The 18811-nt window shown below is 43.1% G+C and overlaps 1 protein-coding gene and 1 long non-coding RNA gene across 2 annotated transcripts in view; one reads left to right on the top strand and one right to left on the bottom strand.

Annotated features, from left to right (window-relative positions):
• Nucleotides 1–326: 326 nt before the first annotated feature.
• Nucleotides 327–18811, top strand: part of MGAT4B (alpha-1,3-mannosyl-glycoprotein 4-beta-N-acetylglucosaminyltransferase B) — a 75555-nt gene continuing 57070 nt past the window's right edge. The window contains exon 1 of the mRNA XM_081180760.1: nucleotides 327–560. Coding sequence (XP_081036886.1) covers nucleotides 464–560 — 97 coding nt within the window. The 5' untranslated portion in view covers nucleotides 327–463. The remainder of the gene's footprint in view (nucleotides 561–18811) is intronic.
• On the bottom strand, nucleotides 12342–15329 carry LOC308580294. The gene is made up of 3 exons (XR_014004791.1): nucleotides 15245–15329; nucleotides 13542–13697; nucleotides 12342–12493 (listed from the first exon to the last, which is right to left on the bottom strand). It is a non-coding gene; the product is annotated as an uncharacterized lncRNA (long non-coding RNA).

Below are 18811 nucleotides of genomic sequence, written 5' to 3' on the forward strand. Positions count from 1 at the left end.
TCAACACGCGCCCGACTGCACGTGTCTGTCGCTAGGCACCCCCTTGCCCGCTTGCGGACTGCTGCCGGCGGCGCCCAGGCGCGCGCGCGCGCGGCTCCTTTAACACGGTGCTGCCATCATCTCCGCCCCTTCTCTTCCCTCGGCGGCACGGCAGCCCCCCTCTCTCCTCCAGGCCCGGGGAAAGGCAAACGGCGGCGAGAGCAGCCCTTGCTGCCTGCTGGAGCCGGCGGCCCGGTGGGGCGCGGCCAGTGCATGAGGGCAGCGGGCGGAGGCGCCGAAGAAGAAGGAGGAGGGGGAGGAGGAGGCGGGGGCGGCGAGTCCCGCCCGCCTGCCCGCCCGGGCACTGGCAGCCCCTGCCGCCGCCGCCGCCTCTCCTTGCCGGGCCCGGGAGGCTGAGGCCGCCGCGTAGCGCCCGGGACATGCGGCCTCTCCAGCCGCAGCCATCGCCGAGGAGACGGGGGACATGAGGCTCCGCAATGGCACCTTCCTCACGCTGCTGCTCGGCTGCCTCTGCGCGCTCTTCTCGCTCTCCTGGTACGGGGCCTTCGGCGGGCACAAAGGTAAGGACGGGACTCGCTCGGAGCCGGGCGGGGAGGGAGCCAGGGAGGGTTCCCGCCTTACGCACTGCGCCTGGCCCGGGAGGAGAGGGGAGAGGGAGCCCCCACCCCAGGCAGAACCCGAGGGGGAGAGGCAGCATCTCCCCCCGCCCCAGGGGACCCCAAAAGGCCGCCGCCACCTGCTGAGAATGTCCCCTCGTGCTAGATGAGGCCAGAAGATCCTGACATGCAACTTAAATGTTTTTCTGGGTGCCTCTGGCAACCGCATTTCGAGTTTTGTTGGGGTTGGAGAGGCGAGCCGTCCCCCGAAAACCCAGATTCCTTGACGCCTAGCACTGCCTCCTCTTCAGGTCTTTCCCACATCCCAGATTGCTGTCTGGTCATTTGTTTTTTCCTCAATTCCTCTTTTCCTGCTTCTGACACAAAAGGCTCCGTTTTTCTGAGAAAGTGGTGGTTAAAGATTCCCACCTACCCACCACCATTTTTCTCTGTGCCCTCACAGAGAGTGTGACAAAATCTGTTCTGTGGTTGCCCCCTTGGAACAGGTAGTTGTCTCTCACCCTAGCTTCCTTTGTTTTCTTACCCATGTTTTGTTTAGGCTGCTCTTTGATGGAACATCTAAGACTCCCAGCATCGCCTATTTACACAGGATGTTTTTATGTGTGCAGGTCTTTGACTCTGGGCTGTAGCCAAAGTGGCCAGGCAGGGCATGCAACCCTTGTGTTCAAAATGGCCCTGAACTTTATACTGCTCAAAGTGAACTGAAGGGGAGGAAATTGAGTTCTCCAGTCTTGACCTGTGCTCTTGAAGACTTTTTGTGTGATATCTGTTAGCTTGCCTGTTGAGAGAAGGCGAGTGGGTTAGCTTGACATTGCATCACTGCTGTCAGTGATTGTTGTATTTATTTAAGGGCAGCCAAGCAGTTATCAAATAAAGCAGTTTGTTCTTATGCCGCTAGTTTTCTTTCCTTTTTTTACGCATTTAGTGCCTCTTTGCATCCCTCTCTCCACATCCTGCATTTTATCTGAATATTAAGCATTTCCCCCATATCTTCCTCTGTTGGTGTTTTAAATAAAATAAATACAGTTGCAATCATGAGCCTCCCTAAAAGCAATTTACCTCTTATGACCTGGAAGCTGTACACCGGCTCCCTTGGCCACTAAAGCGAGATGAGCACCACAACCCCAGAGTCGGTCACGACTGGACCTAATGGTCAGGGGTCCCTTTACCTTTACCTTTATGTTTTGGTAAAGTGATGGCTATGACACATTAAGGCATGTAAGTAGAACGAGGGACCACATTTGATGCAGGTAGAGCAAGAGACCACTTTGGAGGCATGTTATTAGGTCTTCGAGAACTGCTTCACGTGCTACTTTTTAAGACTTGTAGCTTCATGTTGGAAAGAACACAATAATGTGTTGAATGGTGGCTCTAGTGTTGTTTTTTCACTCTAAAATGCATATGCTGGGAAGGTGATAGACTATCTGGCAGCTAACTTCATAATGTGGGAGGATGAAAAATATTTGCATCACCACTCACTTGTTTACTTTTCTTGAGGCCACTTCATCTATTACTTTTTCATAAACAGAAATGGGATCTCTGTATTGGAAAATATATTTTCTATATTAAGAAAAAGTGTTTTGTAAAATATGAAGGACAGTGGCTGACCAGTCAGTTATACCCCTGTAAAGTAATTTGTCACAGTTAATGTATTGCAGATAAAAGTGTTCCCCTATAATCTCAGTGGAACAATCTAACCCTTGCTCCTTATGCACAATAGGAACATATCTTGGAAATGTTGTGCATTGTTGGGGCAAGATGTGAATAAATAAAATAAAACTTATACTTGTCCCTCCCAGACCTTCTTTCTGGGCACTTTGATGTATGTATGGTATGTATGGTAGTGGCAGTATTAAGGATGACTTGCATGGATAATTATATTAAGAACTTGGGCAAGAATTTATACCTACGATTCTTATCAAGGACTATTGCTGGGGTCCTTGATAACAGGGAGCTAAGAATCGCAATGTTGAACAAAAATAATAAAGGTAGTGCTAGCAATTTTTGTTCGGGGGTAGTAAAAATGGACTTTATGTTGGTGTCTTGAGATGTGACCATTTCAGGCACTGTTCATTCTGGGGCATCTTCTCATGTTCTTTTCTGTTTCACTTTATGACCTTATATTACACCACATCTGGCAGTAGTGGTTATTTCCAGTGTAACAGCATTAAGAATCGGGGTTGCTATACTGTTGTAAACCCAGTCCCAATCCTCATCAGAGTTGCAGTGCCACAGTTCTGCAATATTACAGTTGCACAACAATCCTTGTCCTCAGTTATATGCACCACATTGCTGGCACAGTAGTTCAGACAAGTAGACACTTGACTGCTGAGATGTAAGTTTAATGACTGAGGAGCATCAGTTGTCTGTCAAGATGAAAGTTTAGTTACTGAGTTACACCTGCATCCTGATCCCATTATTAACTACTTATGCTATTGGAATAACAGAACAACATGTTTAAAGAGATCTGTTTTGAAAGGAGCTTTGGATTTTAGGATTGGGCTATAACATTATCAGATACCTCACTTTTGTTTTTGTAGAAATATCTAGTTATCTACTTGTCAAAAGGCCTAAGGATTATTCTATTTATGGTCACAAGTATCCCCTTTCTTCTAGTGATCACACAGTTATAATTTTGCAACTTGTCTTATTTTCTTCACCACAGAAAACTATTTAAGTGCAACATAAATCAAATCAACTTTCTATCAGGTTACAGAGGGAATATCATGCTGGTTGTGCAGTTCACTCCCTTAGTCTTGTTAGCACCGCCACCCACAAGCTAATATATACACCTAGCTCCCATCAGTTATGCTGGAAGAACAGCAAAACCCTGTCAATGGCTGTAGGACAAGTTTGCATTGTGAAAGCAATAATTTCTAAAGTAGGCTCTCTCAAGACTAGTACATTTTTATCTATTTGAGAAAAATTGAGGGAGTTTTGTCTTCTTCCTTCACCTAATAATTGTTATGGTGGTACAGAATATTAACAGAGAGATAAAAAAAGGCCCTGAAATTAATACATGCATGGAATGCATAAACCAGTGTCAAACAAAGAGGGCCACGATACATTAAGGGGGGGGGCACCTCATGAAAAAGAGAGGATTGCCATTGGATTTAGGACTATATTCTCTCTTTACTTGTCAATAACTCGCAGCTACAGTCCTGAAGTAGTTTTGGTCGTAAAGAATCCATTGTATATATGGATTGATCAGTGCTTGGAACAGAAAGGCTTTCCTTTAGATGCTGCTTAACTGAATAAGAGGCAACTGTTGCCTCTGTCTAGTAAACTTAGTGCTGTTTTGTTTTTTACTGTTAGGAATGTAGGGAACTGCCTTTTATGGAGTTAGACCACTGGTCCATTTAGCTCAAGAGTTGTCCACATTGATTGGCAGTGGCTCTCCAGGGTTTAAGGCAGGGGACATTGACAGCCCTATCTGGACATGCCTGGGATTGAACCTGGAACCTCTGGCATGCAGGGCAGAAGCTCTGCCACTGAGCTATAGTCCTTCCCTAGTTGTGTGGAATGTGTTTTGTAGAGCTCTGCCAAACCTCACCATCTTCAATCATCTTACCTGGACACAGGGTTTCTTTCTCTTTGCCACTTTACCCAGCTGTTTATACAACTTGTATTAGCTGGTTTCTCAGCTCTTCATCTCTCAGTAAGCTGAGTGCCCAAAGTATTTTGTTTTCATGAATTGTTCATAATATGGTTAACATCATCATCATCATCATCATCATTATTATTATTATTATTATTATTATTATTATTATTATACTGGCCTACTGAGGATTAGATTTGGCTATCATGTTGCACCTTATATCTTATAACAGCATAAGAGTATCAGTTCCCATCACATCACTCATGTTTTCCTTTTTAATAGAATGAATGAAGTATAACTAGGAAGAGGAACAGATGTGTTTAAAAGTAGATCTAGATGTGCAGAGGATACAGTAGTGCAGTTAGGCAATTTTAGATTATGTTCTTATGGGGACTGTTTTGATAGTAATGGGTGCTCCTACTCATTCTGCTGAAGAGTGCTGTGGAATTTTGCCCCAGGGCTTGCCTAATGGCATCACTGGTGGTGGTATATGCTTAACATTTTAACCTGGTGAAACTTGTTGCTCCTCTTCTTAACCAGGGTGATTGATGTACACAGCAGAGTACAAGTGCCAGTAAAATATTATGTTATTCCCTTTCTGCATTGATCACATTTGCACTGGGAATACATGTAAGGAAAGGGCATCTGCAAAATCGTTGCCAACAATAATGGGAGCCGCTGATTACGAGGCAGAGCGAATCCATCATGCAGTCGACATCATGTTATCTTTGTGACAGGGGTAGACTGGAAAAGGTGAGGGAAGGACACTGTGCATAATGATTTTCTTTAGCTTTGCCTCCTTTATGGAGTACTCTGTTTTCACAATGCCCCAAAACAAAAGGTGCATACTGTTAATGGACGATTACAGGCATGGGCTCTTAGTGCTGCTTTGAGGGTAAAGGATGGGGGCAGCTTTGCTAAGCCTGGCCTCTGTCAAACTGCACTTGAAAGCAACCGCTTAAAGGAATAGCCATTCATGGCTCTTGGTGTTAGTCTGGCAAAGCTAATGGATATTGTGCGTTGCACACTGCTTAGCCTCTTTATTAACTTAGTGTCTCTACTTTTGCTGCTAGTTTCTGCACTTTAAAAGTCATTAGGGCCACATCATCCATCTGTCTCAAGGCTACTTTACTTCCCCTTACCCATTTAAACAATGCGTCTTTGTTACTGCTGTATAATGGGTTTTGGCTTTGTGATGCTTCTGTTACTTGCTTCCTTTGCATTACTCATCAGCTAAAAGGTTCTTTCAGCTGTGGTTTAAATCTCATTAAAACCATTTCCCTACAGAGCTTCAGTTAAAAAGATTTGGGGACTGATATCAGTGAAGAAATTCTTTATGGCAGCTATTGCTGTTTGGATCTTTTTCTTGAAAATATTACATATGATCTGTTTTGGCATTCCGCTCTTTTGGACACTTGAAAACATGGTCATGTGACTGTGTGTATGATGACTACAAAAGATAAAGGAATGTGATTTTCTATTTAAAAAAGAAATGGCACATAGGTAAGCATACCTACTGTAGTGAGATAATCCTCCAGATTAAAGGGAGAGTCTTTTCTGCGGTTTATTTTTGTTGTTCACACTATTAATCATCTCCTCTTAACTTCATGTATCAAAATAACAGCATTTTCTCCCTGCCTCATTATCTAAGGGGGTTAATCTTCCAAGTTTTTCTTTCTTCAAAATATGTGTCTATGGACTATGCTCATATTGACTATTTGCAAATAACAAGCAGTGTCTTATATAGGGTTGTGTCTAATGCTGCCTGTACGTGAGCAGAATGGATTTTCACCCTCACAACAGAGACTTCACTTTCCTCTCTTCTCCCCTAAGCACCCTCAAAATATGCTATGGAGAGTTGGGGGACTCTGGAGCAGATTTAGGGGATGCGGGAAGAAGGAAGCCTTGACTTTATAGAAGAATGTAGGAAGTGCCTGCTGGATCAAGCCAGTGGCCCATCTCGTCCAGCCTCCTGTTCTCACAGTGGCCAATCAGATGCCTGTGGGAAACACACAACCAGGGTTTGAGTCAAAGAGCACTCTCCTCTCCTGTGGTTTCAAGCAACTGGTATTCAGAAACTTTGCCACCTGCAACTAGTAGCCGTTATTAGCTCTCTCCTCCATGAATTTAAACACTATCTTGGTAGCATTCCATAGTGTATCTATGTGCTATGGAATACTGTCTTTGTGCTTGAATCTTCCAGCCTTTAGCTTCATTGGATGCCATGAGTTCTAGCATTATGAGAGAGTGAGAAAACTTTTCTCTTGCCACTTTTCGCCATGCCATGCATAATTTTATAAAATTCTATCATGTCACCTCTTGCCTTTTCTCTAGGCTAAAAAGACCCAAATGCTGCAACCTTTCTTCACAGGCAGGAGTTGCTCCATTCCCTTGATTGTTTTGGTTGCCTTTTCCAACTATATAATCTCCTTTTTGAGGTGAGGCAACCAGAAATGTGTACAGTGGTACCTCGGGTTAAGAACTTAATTCGTTCCGAAGGTCTGTACTTAACCTGAAACTGTTCTTAACCTGAAGCACCACTTTAGCTAATGGGGCCTCCTGCTGCTGCCGCGCCACCAGAACACGATTTCTGTTCTCATCCTGAAGCAAAGTTCTTAACCCGAGGTACTATTTCTGGGTTAGCGGAGTCTGTAACCTGAAGCGTATGTAACCTGAAGCGTATGTAACCTGAGGTACCACTGTACAGTATTCCAAATACTGCCTTGCCATAGATTTGTATAACAGCATGATGATATTGGCAGTTTTATTTTAAAACCCTTTCCTAATGATCCCTAGCATGGAATTTTCTCTTTCACAGTCACCACACACTGGGTTGGCATCTGCATTGACTTTAAGAAAGCCGACTTCATAAAACTTAGGGAAGTGCTGGGTGAGATCCCATGGACAGTAATACTAAAAGGAAAGGGAGTTCATGATGGCTGGGAGTTTGTTAAGAGGGAGATAGTAAAAGCACAACGTCAGGCAATACCAATGAGACGGAAACATGGAAGGTGCCTAAAGAAGCCAGGGTGGCTATCTAAAGAACTTTTAACTGAATTAAGATTAAAAAAGGATGTGTACAAAAAATGGAAAAGGGGGGAAACCACCAAAGAGGAATTCAAACAAATAGCCAGCACGTGTAGACACAAAGTCAGAAAAGCTAAAGCACAGAATGAACTCAGGCTCGCTAGAGAGGTTAAAAGCAACAAAAAAGGCTTTTATGGGTATGTTCGTAGCAAAAGGAAGAACAAAGAAACAGTGGGGTCACTCAGAGGAGAAGATGGTGAAATGCAAACAGGGGACACAGAAAGGGCTGAACTCCTCAATGCCTTCTTTGCCTCAGTCTTCTCCGATAAAGAAAACAATGCCCGACCTGAAGAATTTGGAGCAAATGATTCAGCAAAGGAAACACAGCCCAGAATAACTAAGGAGACAGTACAAGAATATTTGGCTAGTTTAGATGTATTCAAGTCTCCAGGGCCAGATGAACTGCATCCAAGAGTATTAAAAGAACTGGCAGATGTGATCTCAGAACCACTGGCAGTCATCTTCGAGAAATCCTGGAGAACAGGCGAAGTCCCGGCAGACTGGAGGAGGGCAAATGTTGTCCCTATTTTCAAAAAGGGGAAAAGAGAGGACCCAAATAATTACCGCCCAGTCAGTCTGACATCAATAGCAGGGAAGATTCTGGAGCAGATCATTAAGCAAACAGTCTGTGAGCACCTAGAAAGGAATGCTGTGATCACCAATAGTCAACATGGATTTCTGAAAAATAAGTCATGTCAGACTAACCTGATCTCATTTTTTGACAGAATTACAAGCCTGGTAGATGAAGGGAACTCAGTGGATATAGCCTACCTTGATTTCAGTAAGGCATTTGACAAGGTGCCCCATGATATTCTTGTAAAGAAGCTGGTAAAATGCGGTCTTGACTCTGCTACCACTCAGTGGATTTGTAACTGGCTGACTGACCGAACCCAAAGGGTGCTCATCAATGGTTCCTCTTCATCCTGGAGAAGAGTGACTAGTGGGGTGCCACAGGGTTCTGTCTTGGGCCCGGTCTTATTTAACATCTTTATCAACGACTTGGATGATGGACTCAAGGGCATCCTGATCAAATTTGCAGATGACACCAAACTGGGAGGGGTGGCTAACACCCCAGAGGACAGGATCACACTTCAAAACGACCTTGACAGATTAGAGAACTGGGCCAAAACAAACAAAATGAATTTTAACAGGGAGAAATGTAAAGTATTGCACTTGGGCAAAAAAAATGAGAGGCACAAATACAAGATGGGTGACACCTGGCTTGAGAGCAGTACATGTGAAAAGGATCTAGGAGTCTTGGTTGACCACAAACTTGACATGAGCCAACAGTGTGACGCGGCAGCTAAAAAAGCCAATGCAATTCTGGGCTGCATCAATAGGAGTATAGCATCTAGATCAAGGGAAGTAATAGTGCCACTGTATTCTGCTCTGGTCAGACCACACCTGGAGTACTGTGTCCAGTTCTGGGCACCACAATTCAAGAAGGACACTGACAAACTGGAACGTGTCCAGAGGAGGGCAACCAAAATGGTCAAAGGCCTGGAAACGATGCCTTATGAGGAACGGCTAAGGGAGCTGGGCATGTTTAGCCTGGAGAAGAGGAGGTTAAGGGGTGATATGATAGCCATGTTCAAATATATAAAAGGATGTCACATAGAGGAGGGAGAAAGGTTGTTTTCTGCTGCTCCAGAGAAGCGGACACGGAGCAATGGATCCAAACTACAAGAAAGAAGATTCCACCTAAACATTAGGAAGAACTTCCTGACAGTAAGAGCTGTTCGACAGTGGAATTTGCTGCCAAGGAGTGTGGTGGAGTCTCCTACTTTGGAGGTCTTTAAGCAGAGGCTTGACAACCATATGTCAGGAGTGCTCTGATGGTGTTTCCTGCTTGGCAGGGGGTTGGACTCGATGGCCCTTGTGGTCTCTTCCAACTCTATGATTCTATGATCTATGATTCTATGACCCCAAGGTCTTGTCCCTAGTCTGTCACTGCCAGTTCAGACCCCATGAGCACATATGTGAAATTAATATATTTTGCCCCAACATGCCTCACTTTACACTTGTATACATTGAACTGCATTTGCCATTTAACCATTCACTTGGTTTGAAGACATCCTTTTGGAGCTATTCACTATTTTTGTATTAATGACTGAAGAATTTAATATCATCAGCAAACTTGGCCACCTCACTTCTCACTCCTAATTCTCATGGGGAAGCCCATCCTGATGGACAGGATATAAATGATGATGATGATGATGAAGAAGAAGTTAAAATGCACAGTTTCAAATACTGAACCTTGGGTGAGTCCACTTCTACTCTCCATTCAGAGAACTGTCCATTCATCCCTACTCTTTGTTTTGAGCAACTTAACCAACTCCTGAGCCATATAACAATATAAAGAGCTCCTTGTCTTGACATCTTATGTCTCAGTGTTTTTAGCAATGTGTTCCTCAAATTATTTTTTAGCATCCTTTTCTGTCTGCTTAAGGGCAGATGGGACTCATCAACCTGGGAAGATAGCCCATCTAAGAGAAGGAAAACTTACCCTAAACCTTCACTGCCTTGCAGGATATTTTCAGGAGAAGAAAAGGCTAAGGAGTAAACCCTACACAAATCCGGAGTAGAGCCCCTAAGACGGTTGGATGGCACCTTGTATGCTTCCTTCCAGCAACTCCTGCAGCCAAGCTGCTGCCAAACATACTGCTCTGCTTTCCTTTGGACCACATCAGCAAACCTGAGAAAGGGGGCCTTGTTGTCTGGGCAGCCCAGGACCTCCATACACACTGCCCAGGCTCATGTTGCTAATGTAGTGCTACTAATGTAGTGGTTTGCCTTCACCCCTGGAAGCTCTCTCTCTCTCTCTCTCTCTCTCTCTCTCTCTCTCTCTCTCCACATTGAATCTGTGAAGGAAGCAGAGTTGTGGGTTTTTTCAGCTGAAACCTGCTCATTAGGAAGTTGACGGAAGCCATTTATTTAATAGGCTACCAGGTAGCCTTGACTTCTTCCTGCTGATTGTAGTGACGGATTTGACTGATGATCTGGAGGTGGGGAAATGCTCTGGTGGCCAAGTAGCAATTAAACCCTTGAACCATTATGTTCCAATGTGGCAGCTGCATTCCACAAAGGAGTGACTCCTTGTCACACATTCTGAAATTTTTCCAGCAAATTATTTATCTGAATTAGCACCAAGTTCAAACAGAATGTGATCCACTTACCCAATGCAGGCTTATTACCAGCTGGTGATAACTTATACGGATGTCTGTGGCTATATCTGCTTTTTGCTTAGGCTACCTGTTGTACAGGATAACAGGAGATTACCCTCCCCCCCCCAGTATCCAGTAAAAGAAGGATAGACACAATTACGCACAAAATTTAATGTGAAGTTTTTCAGTAAGGATGGTGAAATGTTAACAAATGATGAAGAGAAGGCAAAAATTCCTATTTTGCCCCTGTTTTATTTCCAAAAAGGGGTGCAACCTTACATAAGTAGCATAACTGGTATGGGGGTAGGACTTCATTTTAAGATTGAAAAGGAGCTGGCCAGGAAGTACCTAGCTTCTTTAAATGAGTGCATATCTTTAAAGCCAGATGACTTGCATTTTAAGGAACTTGCTTGTGTACTATCAGGGTCTCTTTTTATAATCTTTTAAGAAATCCTGGAGAACAGGTACCATGGGCAAGTGTCCCAACTTTCAAAGAGCTGAGAAACTAACAGACAGGTCAGCCTGACCTCAATATCTAAAAAGGTAATAGAACAGATTATAGAGGAGTCAATTTGTAAGAAATATATAAGCAACTATAGTGATTAGTAGGAGCCAGCATAACTTTTCCTTCCTTCCTTTCTTTCTTCCTTCTTTCCTTCCTTCCTTCCTCCCTCCTCCCTCCTCCTCCTCTTCTTCTTGCCAGCATTCAAGAATAAAGTCTGTCAGACTAATCTCTTTTTATCATGTAGGTTGTAGGAATGCCATGATTGTAATTTAACTTGATTTCAGCATGGCAATTTGACAAAGCCCCTTTTGGCTTGCAAACTGACTGCATGTGGGCCACATGCTAGTACCATCAGGTAGATTCACAGCTGGCTGGAAAACCATATTCAAGAGTGCTCATTAATGATTCCTCATCAAACAGGAGGGAGGTTGGGTCTAGTAATCTTTAATCCTTTTACTAATAGGTTAGAAGGCAGGTAGGAATCCTCATCAGATTTACAGATGACACAAAACTGGGATGGATAGCTAACACCTCAGAAGAAAGTAATACAATGATCTTGATAGAAGGGAAGGTGGGCTGCAACTAACAAGTTCCGCATCTAGGCAAATTCACCTGGCTAGGTTGGGGTATGCGTGACTTTCCAGTAGTATATGATCTCAGGATTGTAGCAGATGACAAAGTGACCATGAGCCAGCAGTGTGATGCAGCTACCAAAACAACTAATGTGATTTTAGGCTTCATTAGTAGAACCTTAGTTTTCACACTAAGAAGGATATAGACAAATTGGAATGGGTTCAGAGATGAGCATAAAAGGTGATCAATAGTATGAAAAACAATCCTGTGAGATGGTTGAAGGAACTAGGTATATTCAACGTGGAGAAGAGAAGACTGAGGGGGAAGACAGGATAGCGCTCTCCAAATATCTGAGAGGCAGTTGGTTAGAACAAGGTAAATACTCTTTCTCTGAGTATTGGCTGAAATTATGGAAAGATAGATTTTGGTTGAACAATGAGATAAATGTCTTCATGGCAAGAGCAGTTCGACCAATTACCTAGTTGGGTGGTAAGATCTCTTGCTGAAAGCATTCGGGCAGAAGCTGAACAGCCATCTGTTGGGGAAGAGGAGGCAAGAATAGATACCCCCTCAATTCTGTGATTCTAATAATTGGTGTTGGCCAGCTAGTTTTGTGCTTTCTTGGTATGTTAAGAAACTTCATAACTTGAAAACACACTTTAATTTAAACCCATGGGAAATTAGGATAATTTAATGATGGCAGTATCTGCCCTGCATTTCTCCTTTTATTTCTTACCTCATATACCAAAAATATGAAGAAGGTTTGCTTTGTTTTAAGATTTTAATTCAGCATCATTTCAAAGGTGTGTGTCTGCTATTTGGTTCCCTGTACTTTTGGAGTGGCAGATTGAGTGACAGAGGTGTTGCCTACTCTTCTGCAGTAAAATTAGAGTTGCTGTATGCATAGAACTTGAGATTTCCTGTGGTCCATCATCACTGCAGGGAATACCTGTTGAATTATTTTTTTTTAAAGTGTCTTACTGTTTCCATATTGCATTAACACCCCCCTTTTCTTTTTTTGCTAAGAATAAAAGTATTTGCTTCTTTTTCTTTCATCTTTAGGTTAGCTAAGCCTTGAGTAATCAGTCTTTTGGGGTTTTAAGAGAGATTATGCTGAAGTCACTTGTTCCTTTTAAAAAGTAAAATTTGAAAACTTCTGGTTTTCTAATAATAATAATATAAAAAATTATCAAATCTCTCTTTTCCCTGTGAAATTTTTGCTTTGATTCCCTCTTAACTGTTACAAAACTATTAAGGAGGTCAGGGGAACTGAAAGAACAGAACAAAAGCAGTAATGAAAAAATTATTGAAACGACTTCAAGGTGGCATTTCTTATATATAGTTAATTTTATCCTGCCCACACATATTTCATTGACATGCTGTTTTTCTAATATAAGATAAATGTTAGTTATGAGATCTCAGCAAATGCTGTTGACTAGTAGTGCTCATCTAACCAAAATAAGGTGTGGGAGATTGTATCTAAGGAGAAAGGCACATTTCCCCCTTGTAGCAACAGGCATCTCTTGCTGTGATTCTGCTTTTAATTAAAGATCACAGGACATTTCCTTATAATAAGCATTTCAAGGTCCTCTGTTGCAAAATAGGTGTTCTGTTCTTCATCTTGACTATCCAGGAACAATTGCGGCACCCTTTTTTTTCTAGTTACTGTAGAGCCTTGTCTGGAGAGTTTAAAGCGAAATGGTTCTCCTGGGGCTAGCAGTTAACCAGATACCTTTTGGTATTTGTTACACTTTGGCTCAGCATTTGCCAGTATCACAAACATTGCAATTTGTCCAACTACAGCTTTCTAAGGAACTTGTAGACTTGGAAGGTTCAGAGGTGATGTTTTCTCAACCAAACCTCGACGTGTGCTTTGAAGTGCCAACTTAATAAGTGAGTATGTTCTGTGTCTCTTGCAAGCACAGGCAGCTGCACAAAAAACCACAAACCTGACAAGCTTAAGTCCCCTGCACACATTAAAGACAATCTCTATCCACCTTCAAGAGGCATGCCTTAAGGTCCTTCTCCGCTGCCATTGGTTCCCAGTGCAACTGTCTAATATAAGTAAGACTTTGTCCCCATTATGTTGGAAAGGCTGTTGGAATTATGGTTCTTTTTGCATGCATGGTGGGCCTGCAACACAGTGTAAAACTCTGGGAAAAGATTTGTTTGCATAATAAGCTTGGAATTAAAGCCCAACCAATCCATAGCCCTATTAGTGCTGGAAATTGACACAAACCCAGTGATCAAGCACGAGGACCTACTGTTCTTATTGTTGACAGCAGCATGACTGGCTGAATCAGAACCACCAGTGGAGACCTGGATTAATTACCGTATTTTTCACTCTATAAGATACACTTTCCCCCTCCTAAAAAGTAAGGAGAAATGTGTGTGCGTCTTATGGAGTGAATGCAGGCTGCACAGCTTTCGCTGAAGCCAGGAGAGCAAGAGGGATTGGTGCGCTCCCGCTGTGCTCAGGAGGCTTCACATTGCTTTTGCAGAGAGAGGGAGTTGCGCAGCGCCCCTTCTGCAAAGCAGGAGGAGAAATGGAAAGGGCTCCGCTTCTCCTGCCGCTTGGCTGAAGGGGAACTGCACAGAGAGGGAGAGAACATTTTTTTTCTTGTTCTCCTCTTCTAGAACTAGGTGCGTCTTATGGTTGGGTGCGTCTTATAGAGCGAAAAATACGGTATGTCTGAAGCATGAATTTCAGGCTAATCTTGGAGCCTCTTGCTCCTTAATTGGCTGTGAATCAATTTTGATATGGCAAAAGTGGTCATCTGTACCCATCTATTCTTTGGTTGCTACATCTTCCAAGTTAACTGGACAGCATGGTATCTGAAAAGCTAGGCTTTCCAAAATATGACATTGACCAAGGGTTGATCTACAAACATCCACCAAAATTAGGTTGGAAAGTCTTTTTGGAACTGTGCAATTTTGCAGTTTTAAACGGGGTGCATGTGTTTGTGTCACATTTTTAACATTCCTCCATGTAAAATAAACATTAGCTTTCTCCTTAATGTGCTAGTTTGTGCTGAGTGGGTGGTTTGATTGTTGTTGTTTCACATGGGTAAGCTTAAAAATTGCTGTCTCTCGACTGCAGCAGTTTAGTCCTAGAATTACTTATTTTGCCGGGTGTGTAGCTTAACTGTTTGGTATGAAGACTTGCGGTAAACGTTTTCACCGTGGTGTTGGCTTACCAAAACCTGCATGTGAATGTTGACTTACGACATGTGCCAGATTGTCTTAGAGTCATGTTTCACTAATCCCGGCTTAAAATCAACCCTTTTATAACTCATTTTCCCACATCTCAGATGGAACTATCCCTTTCAGAAACAGGGGTGGGGAGCAACTAATGTTGTTTGCTCAGCCTGTTTGGCAGTTGTACTTTGGTATTTGGTATTATTTGTATAGCTTTTTGAACCAACATCAACTACATACAGAATTACAAAAGATGTAGCCAAACAGTTGCCCTGAATAATGATAATAATAAACCTCATGGCGTTTACAAAAGAGGCAAAGAAAAAGCTGAGTATATGTATTATCTCCTTTTGGAATAATGGTATGATTTTCATGGTGAAATGTTTAATGTCCAGTAGAAGAGACCATTGATTTCTGTGCCCATGAGGAAGAAATATTATAAATGACCCTGCATAAATAATAAGCTAACAGCCTGTGATTTTAGCCCTATTAAAGCATTCACCTGAAAATGTGTTGAGGGAGGAGCAGAGCAGCAAGCACTAGCCCTGCTGCCAACATCCCTATCCCTTCAGGCTAAAGAATCAGACCTTCCTGCTCATTGGGTGGAAGAACTGAAACGGGATTCTTTGTGTGCTCAGCTGAATGCGTTTAGAATCCTCCGTGCTCTTCGGAACTCCAACCATGCAATGTTCCTGATTGCAGGAAGGCTTCTAATAGCATTACACCAAATGTGCTTAGAATACCCTTTCAGACCTTCCCGCTCAGCGTGGGAAGGTCCAGTGGAGCTGGCAGGGCAGGTACACGCAGGGATGCTGGGGGTGGAGGCCATTCATGCTCACTCCATGCTTTATTCCATCCCCACCCCCAATCTCCAAATAGGGCTTTTGCTTTGTGAAAAGTGCTAGTATGTGATAAGCGTGCCTAAGGAAAGAACAGTGCAAAAACATAGTCTGATTCAAAATAAGACAGCTTCCTGTTGGTCTGTCTGGATTAGTATTGTCCACGCTGACTGGCCAAAGCTCTCTAGAGTTTTAGGCAGACAACATTTCCAGCCCTACTTGGAGATACTGGGTATTGAACCAGGGACTTTCTGCATGCAAAGCAGATGCTCTTTCACTGAGCTATGGCTCTTCTCCATGAGCATTAATATGTGTGGCCAAGGTGATGCACAGTGAGCACATATGTATATGTGAAAGGAAAAGCAACAACTCTGAAGGTCAGCTTTGAAGGGAAGCAGCTTTTGGTATTTTCTAAATTGTAGGTCATTGTCTACAAGTTTTGAAATTTGGGTGGCTGTTAATTAATGCACAGATGAATGTGTTCTCCCAGAATACTGAGCTTTGTAGTATTGAGCACCAAGTGGAACAAGTTTAAAGAGGCTGAGCGGAAAAATGAATTTGTAACCACAGTCCTTTGGACAAGCTGCAAAAATGTACAATGAGCATGATGCATTGAACCCTTTAGATGAATTAATTCCACTTTGTTCTCAATGCATACCAACTGCAAAAGTCAGACAAATGGCCTTTTCTCCAAATTCCCATGGAAACATGCTTGGCATGACATTGCACTGTTTACCCTCACCCCCAAAAGGAGCTGTGGGGCGCCATGCCCAATTCCTTTTATTTTGGGCCTTTGAATATGCTGCAATGGTACATTATATATCTATCCATTGTGCCAAGCCCAGAATTCTTTAGGTGATGTTGAATACTTGACATTATTAATTCTTATTTACAGAGGAGCTGGTTCTATAGCATAAGCATGAATACAATACCAGATTGATGTTCCTGACCGACATACAATTCCTGTGTAAAAGGAACTCGGCAAAATGGAGAATTCTTGCTCCAATATTCTGTGTGACATTATCAGTGCAGCAAATTGATAGAAAAGAGGAGGAGAAACAGTGATAAGCAATATTCACTTCTTCCTACAGTATTCTTATAGATTTCTTCTTGACACTCAGACAGCAATTGAGAAAGAAGAATAACTCATCATCTGTTGTATCCTGCCATTCCAAAGATATTATTTTGGGCTGCGTCCAAAGGATCAGTGCAATCACTGCAAGGATTTCTTCTTGCACAGTGAGGTATGCACAGTGGAGCATACAGGAAGGGGTTAACTCCTTTTCAGAAGGCAGGGTCATATGATAAGAAAAGGATTTCCCCCCCTCAGTTTCTAGGTGGAAGAGCAGAGAACCTCCCTGCAGTTGAGATCCTGCTCCTGTACTCTCCATTATTGGGTACAGGGACTCTTCTCTTTTGAGAAGCATAGTTATTTTTTCTTATTTTCTCCCTCAGGGAAGCCACAGACCCCCTTCCATCAGCTCTTAGTTAGAATTAGGTGGGGGAAACTCGCTTTCCCTCACATACTGAGAGGCAGGGAAGGTAAGCCCTGCAGTAGATTGAACACAACAGCTGTGGTAGCTGGGACTCCCTTGGGTCTCCCAGGTGTTGTGGCTCTGTTTTTAGCTTCCTGTTCCTCTTACTGCTTGGAAAGCAGCCTGAATGTCCTATAGGTTTCAACTGGGGATCATTGGATTCCTGCCTGGACCCTCACCCAACACACAAAGCATTGGGACACAGACCAGCAAGCCAAGGCTTATCCATCCACAATCTCTTTCACAGAATATAAACCGCAGATCTAACAGAGGCTTTACATCCCTATTTGCCCACTCTTCAAGTTGAACCTGCCCTGGGTTAGCTTTTTATTCTGCACATAGGGTGTATTGAATTTGTGTGGTTTACTCCAGTAATACAGTCAGGACTTCCTACTACTTTCTGCAGCCTTTTCTCATCTTTTCCCTTACGTTCTATTCTGTTACTTAGGATTTATCAATTTCCTCATTGCAAATAGGCATGGGTTTTTTTCCAGTTAAGTAGATACTGTATAGATATTCCTCTGGACAAGTTCTTACTGCTATTGAAGAGGCCAAGTCTGGTGACTGGAGGGAGTTTCCTGTCTCTTCCTGCCAGACAGGGGGAAATACTCCTCTTCTTCTTTTTGTTTGGTCATCTGACACTATGTCTGCTGAAGAGGCGTTCACTCTTTCCTGTATGCTGCTCTCTCCACTGACCAGAAGAACATTTCCATCCCCCCCCACTCTCCTACCCCAGCATGCCCCCTAAATCTGTTCTAGGGGGTTTCTCCAACTCTTCAAAGCAGATATGCAGACGGTACAGGGCATATGTGGGGGGGGGGGGAGTCCAGTTATACAAGTGGAGATCTTTGTGCTGATGGGACATACTACCCCTTTACCTTTTCCCTTACTACTTGGGTACCACCCTCTGGAATAAAACATTTCCTGTGTTTTCTAATCGCTTGTTCCTTATTTTGCTGTAATCTCTATTACTGTAGTTAACATATAGTTCAAGGGAATGTTGCTCTCAGTCTCCCATTTGCTAAGTCAGACAAGCCTGTCCCCTTCGTGGCATCTTATTTGATCACCTGATAGCCTATTAACATATATTTTCAGGTGTCCCCCCCCCCCAGTTTAAATTTATTCTTCTTTTCACATGCTCTCTTCTTTACTATCCAGAATTCCTAGGCAGATTCTGTGTTTTCCTGTACAGTGGTACCTTGGGTTAAGTACTTAATTCGTTCCGGAGGTCCGTTCTTAACCTGAAACCGGTCTAAACCTGAAGCACCACTTTAGCTAATGGGGCCTCCTGCTGCTGCTGTGCTGCCGGAGCACGATTTCTGTTTTCATCCTGAAGCAAAGTACTTAACCTGAAGCACTATCTCTGGGTTAGCAGAGTCTGTAACCTGAAGCGTATGTAACCCGAGGTACCACTGTAGATTATTTCTCTTACAGAGTAGATCTCTACACTTTAATGCAGTCATACATCTCCCATCGATGCCAGTCTGCATGAATCGAGATGCTGGAAAGCATCTAATTTTCAGCAGGCTATTGGAATGGGATGCATTATGGGTATAAACTTCCAAAATGTCCTCCCTATGCAACACAGCCTGACAATGAAGTCATAGCCTGTAGCTATTCTCACTTGTTCAGATGTGCTCCCCACCTCACTCCGCTAAAGGAAAGGTCCTGCAGTCTCACCTCTTCTCTCCCTTC

Source organism: Podarcis bocagei, assembly GCF_964188305.1.
Source record: "Podarcis bocagei genome assembly, chromosome: 2".
NCBI classification, from domain to species: domain Eukaryota; kingdom Metazoa; phylum Chordata; class Lepidosauria; order Squamata; family Lacertidae; genus Podarcis; species Podarcis bocagei.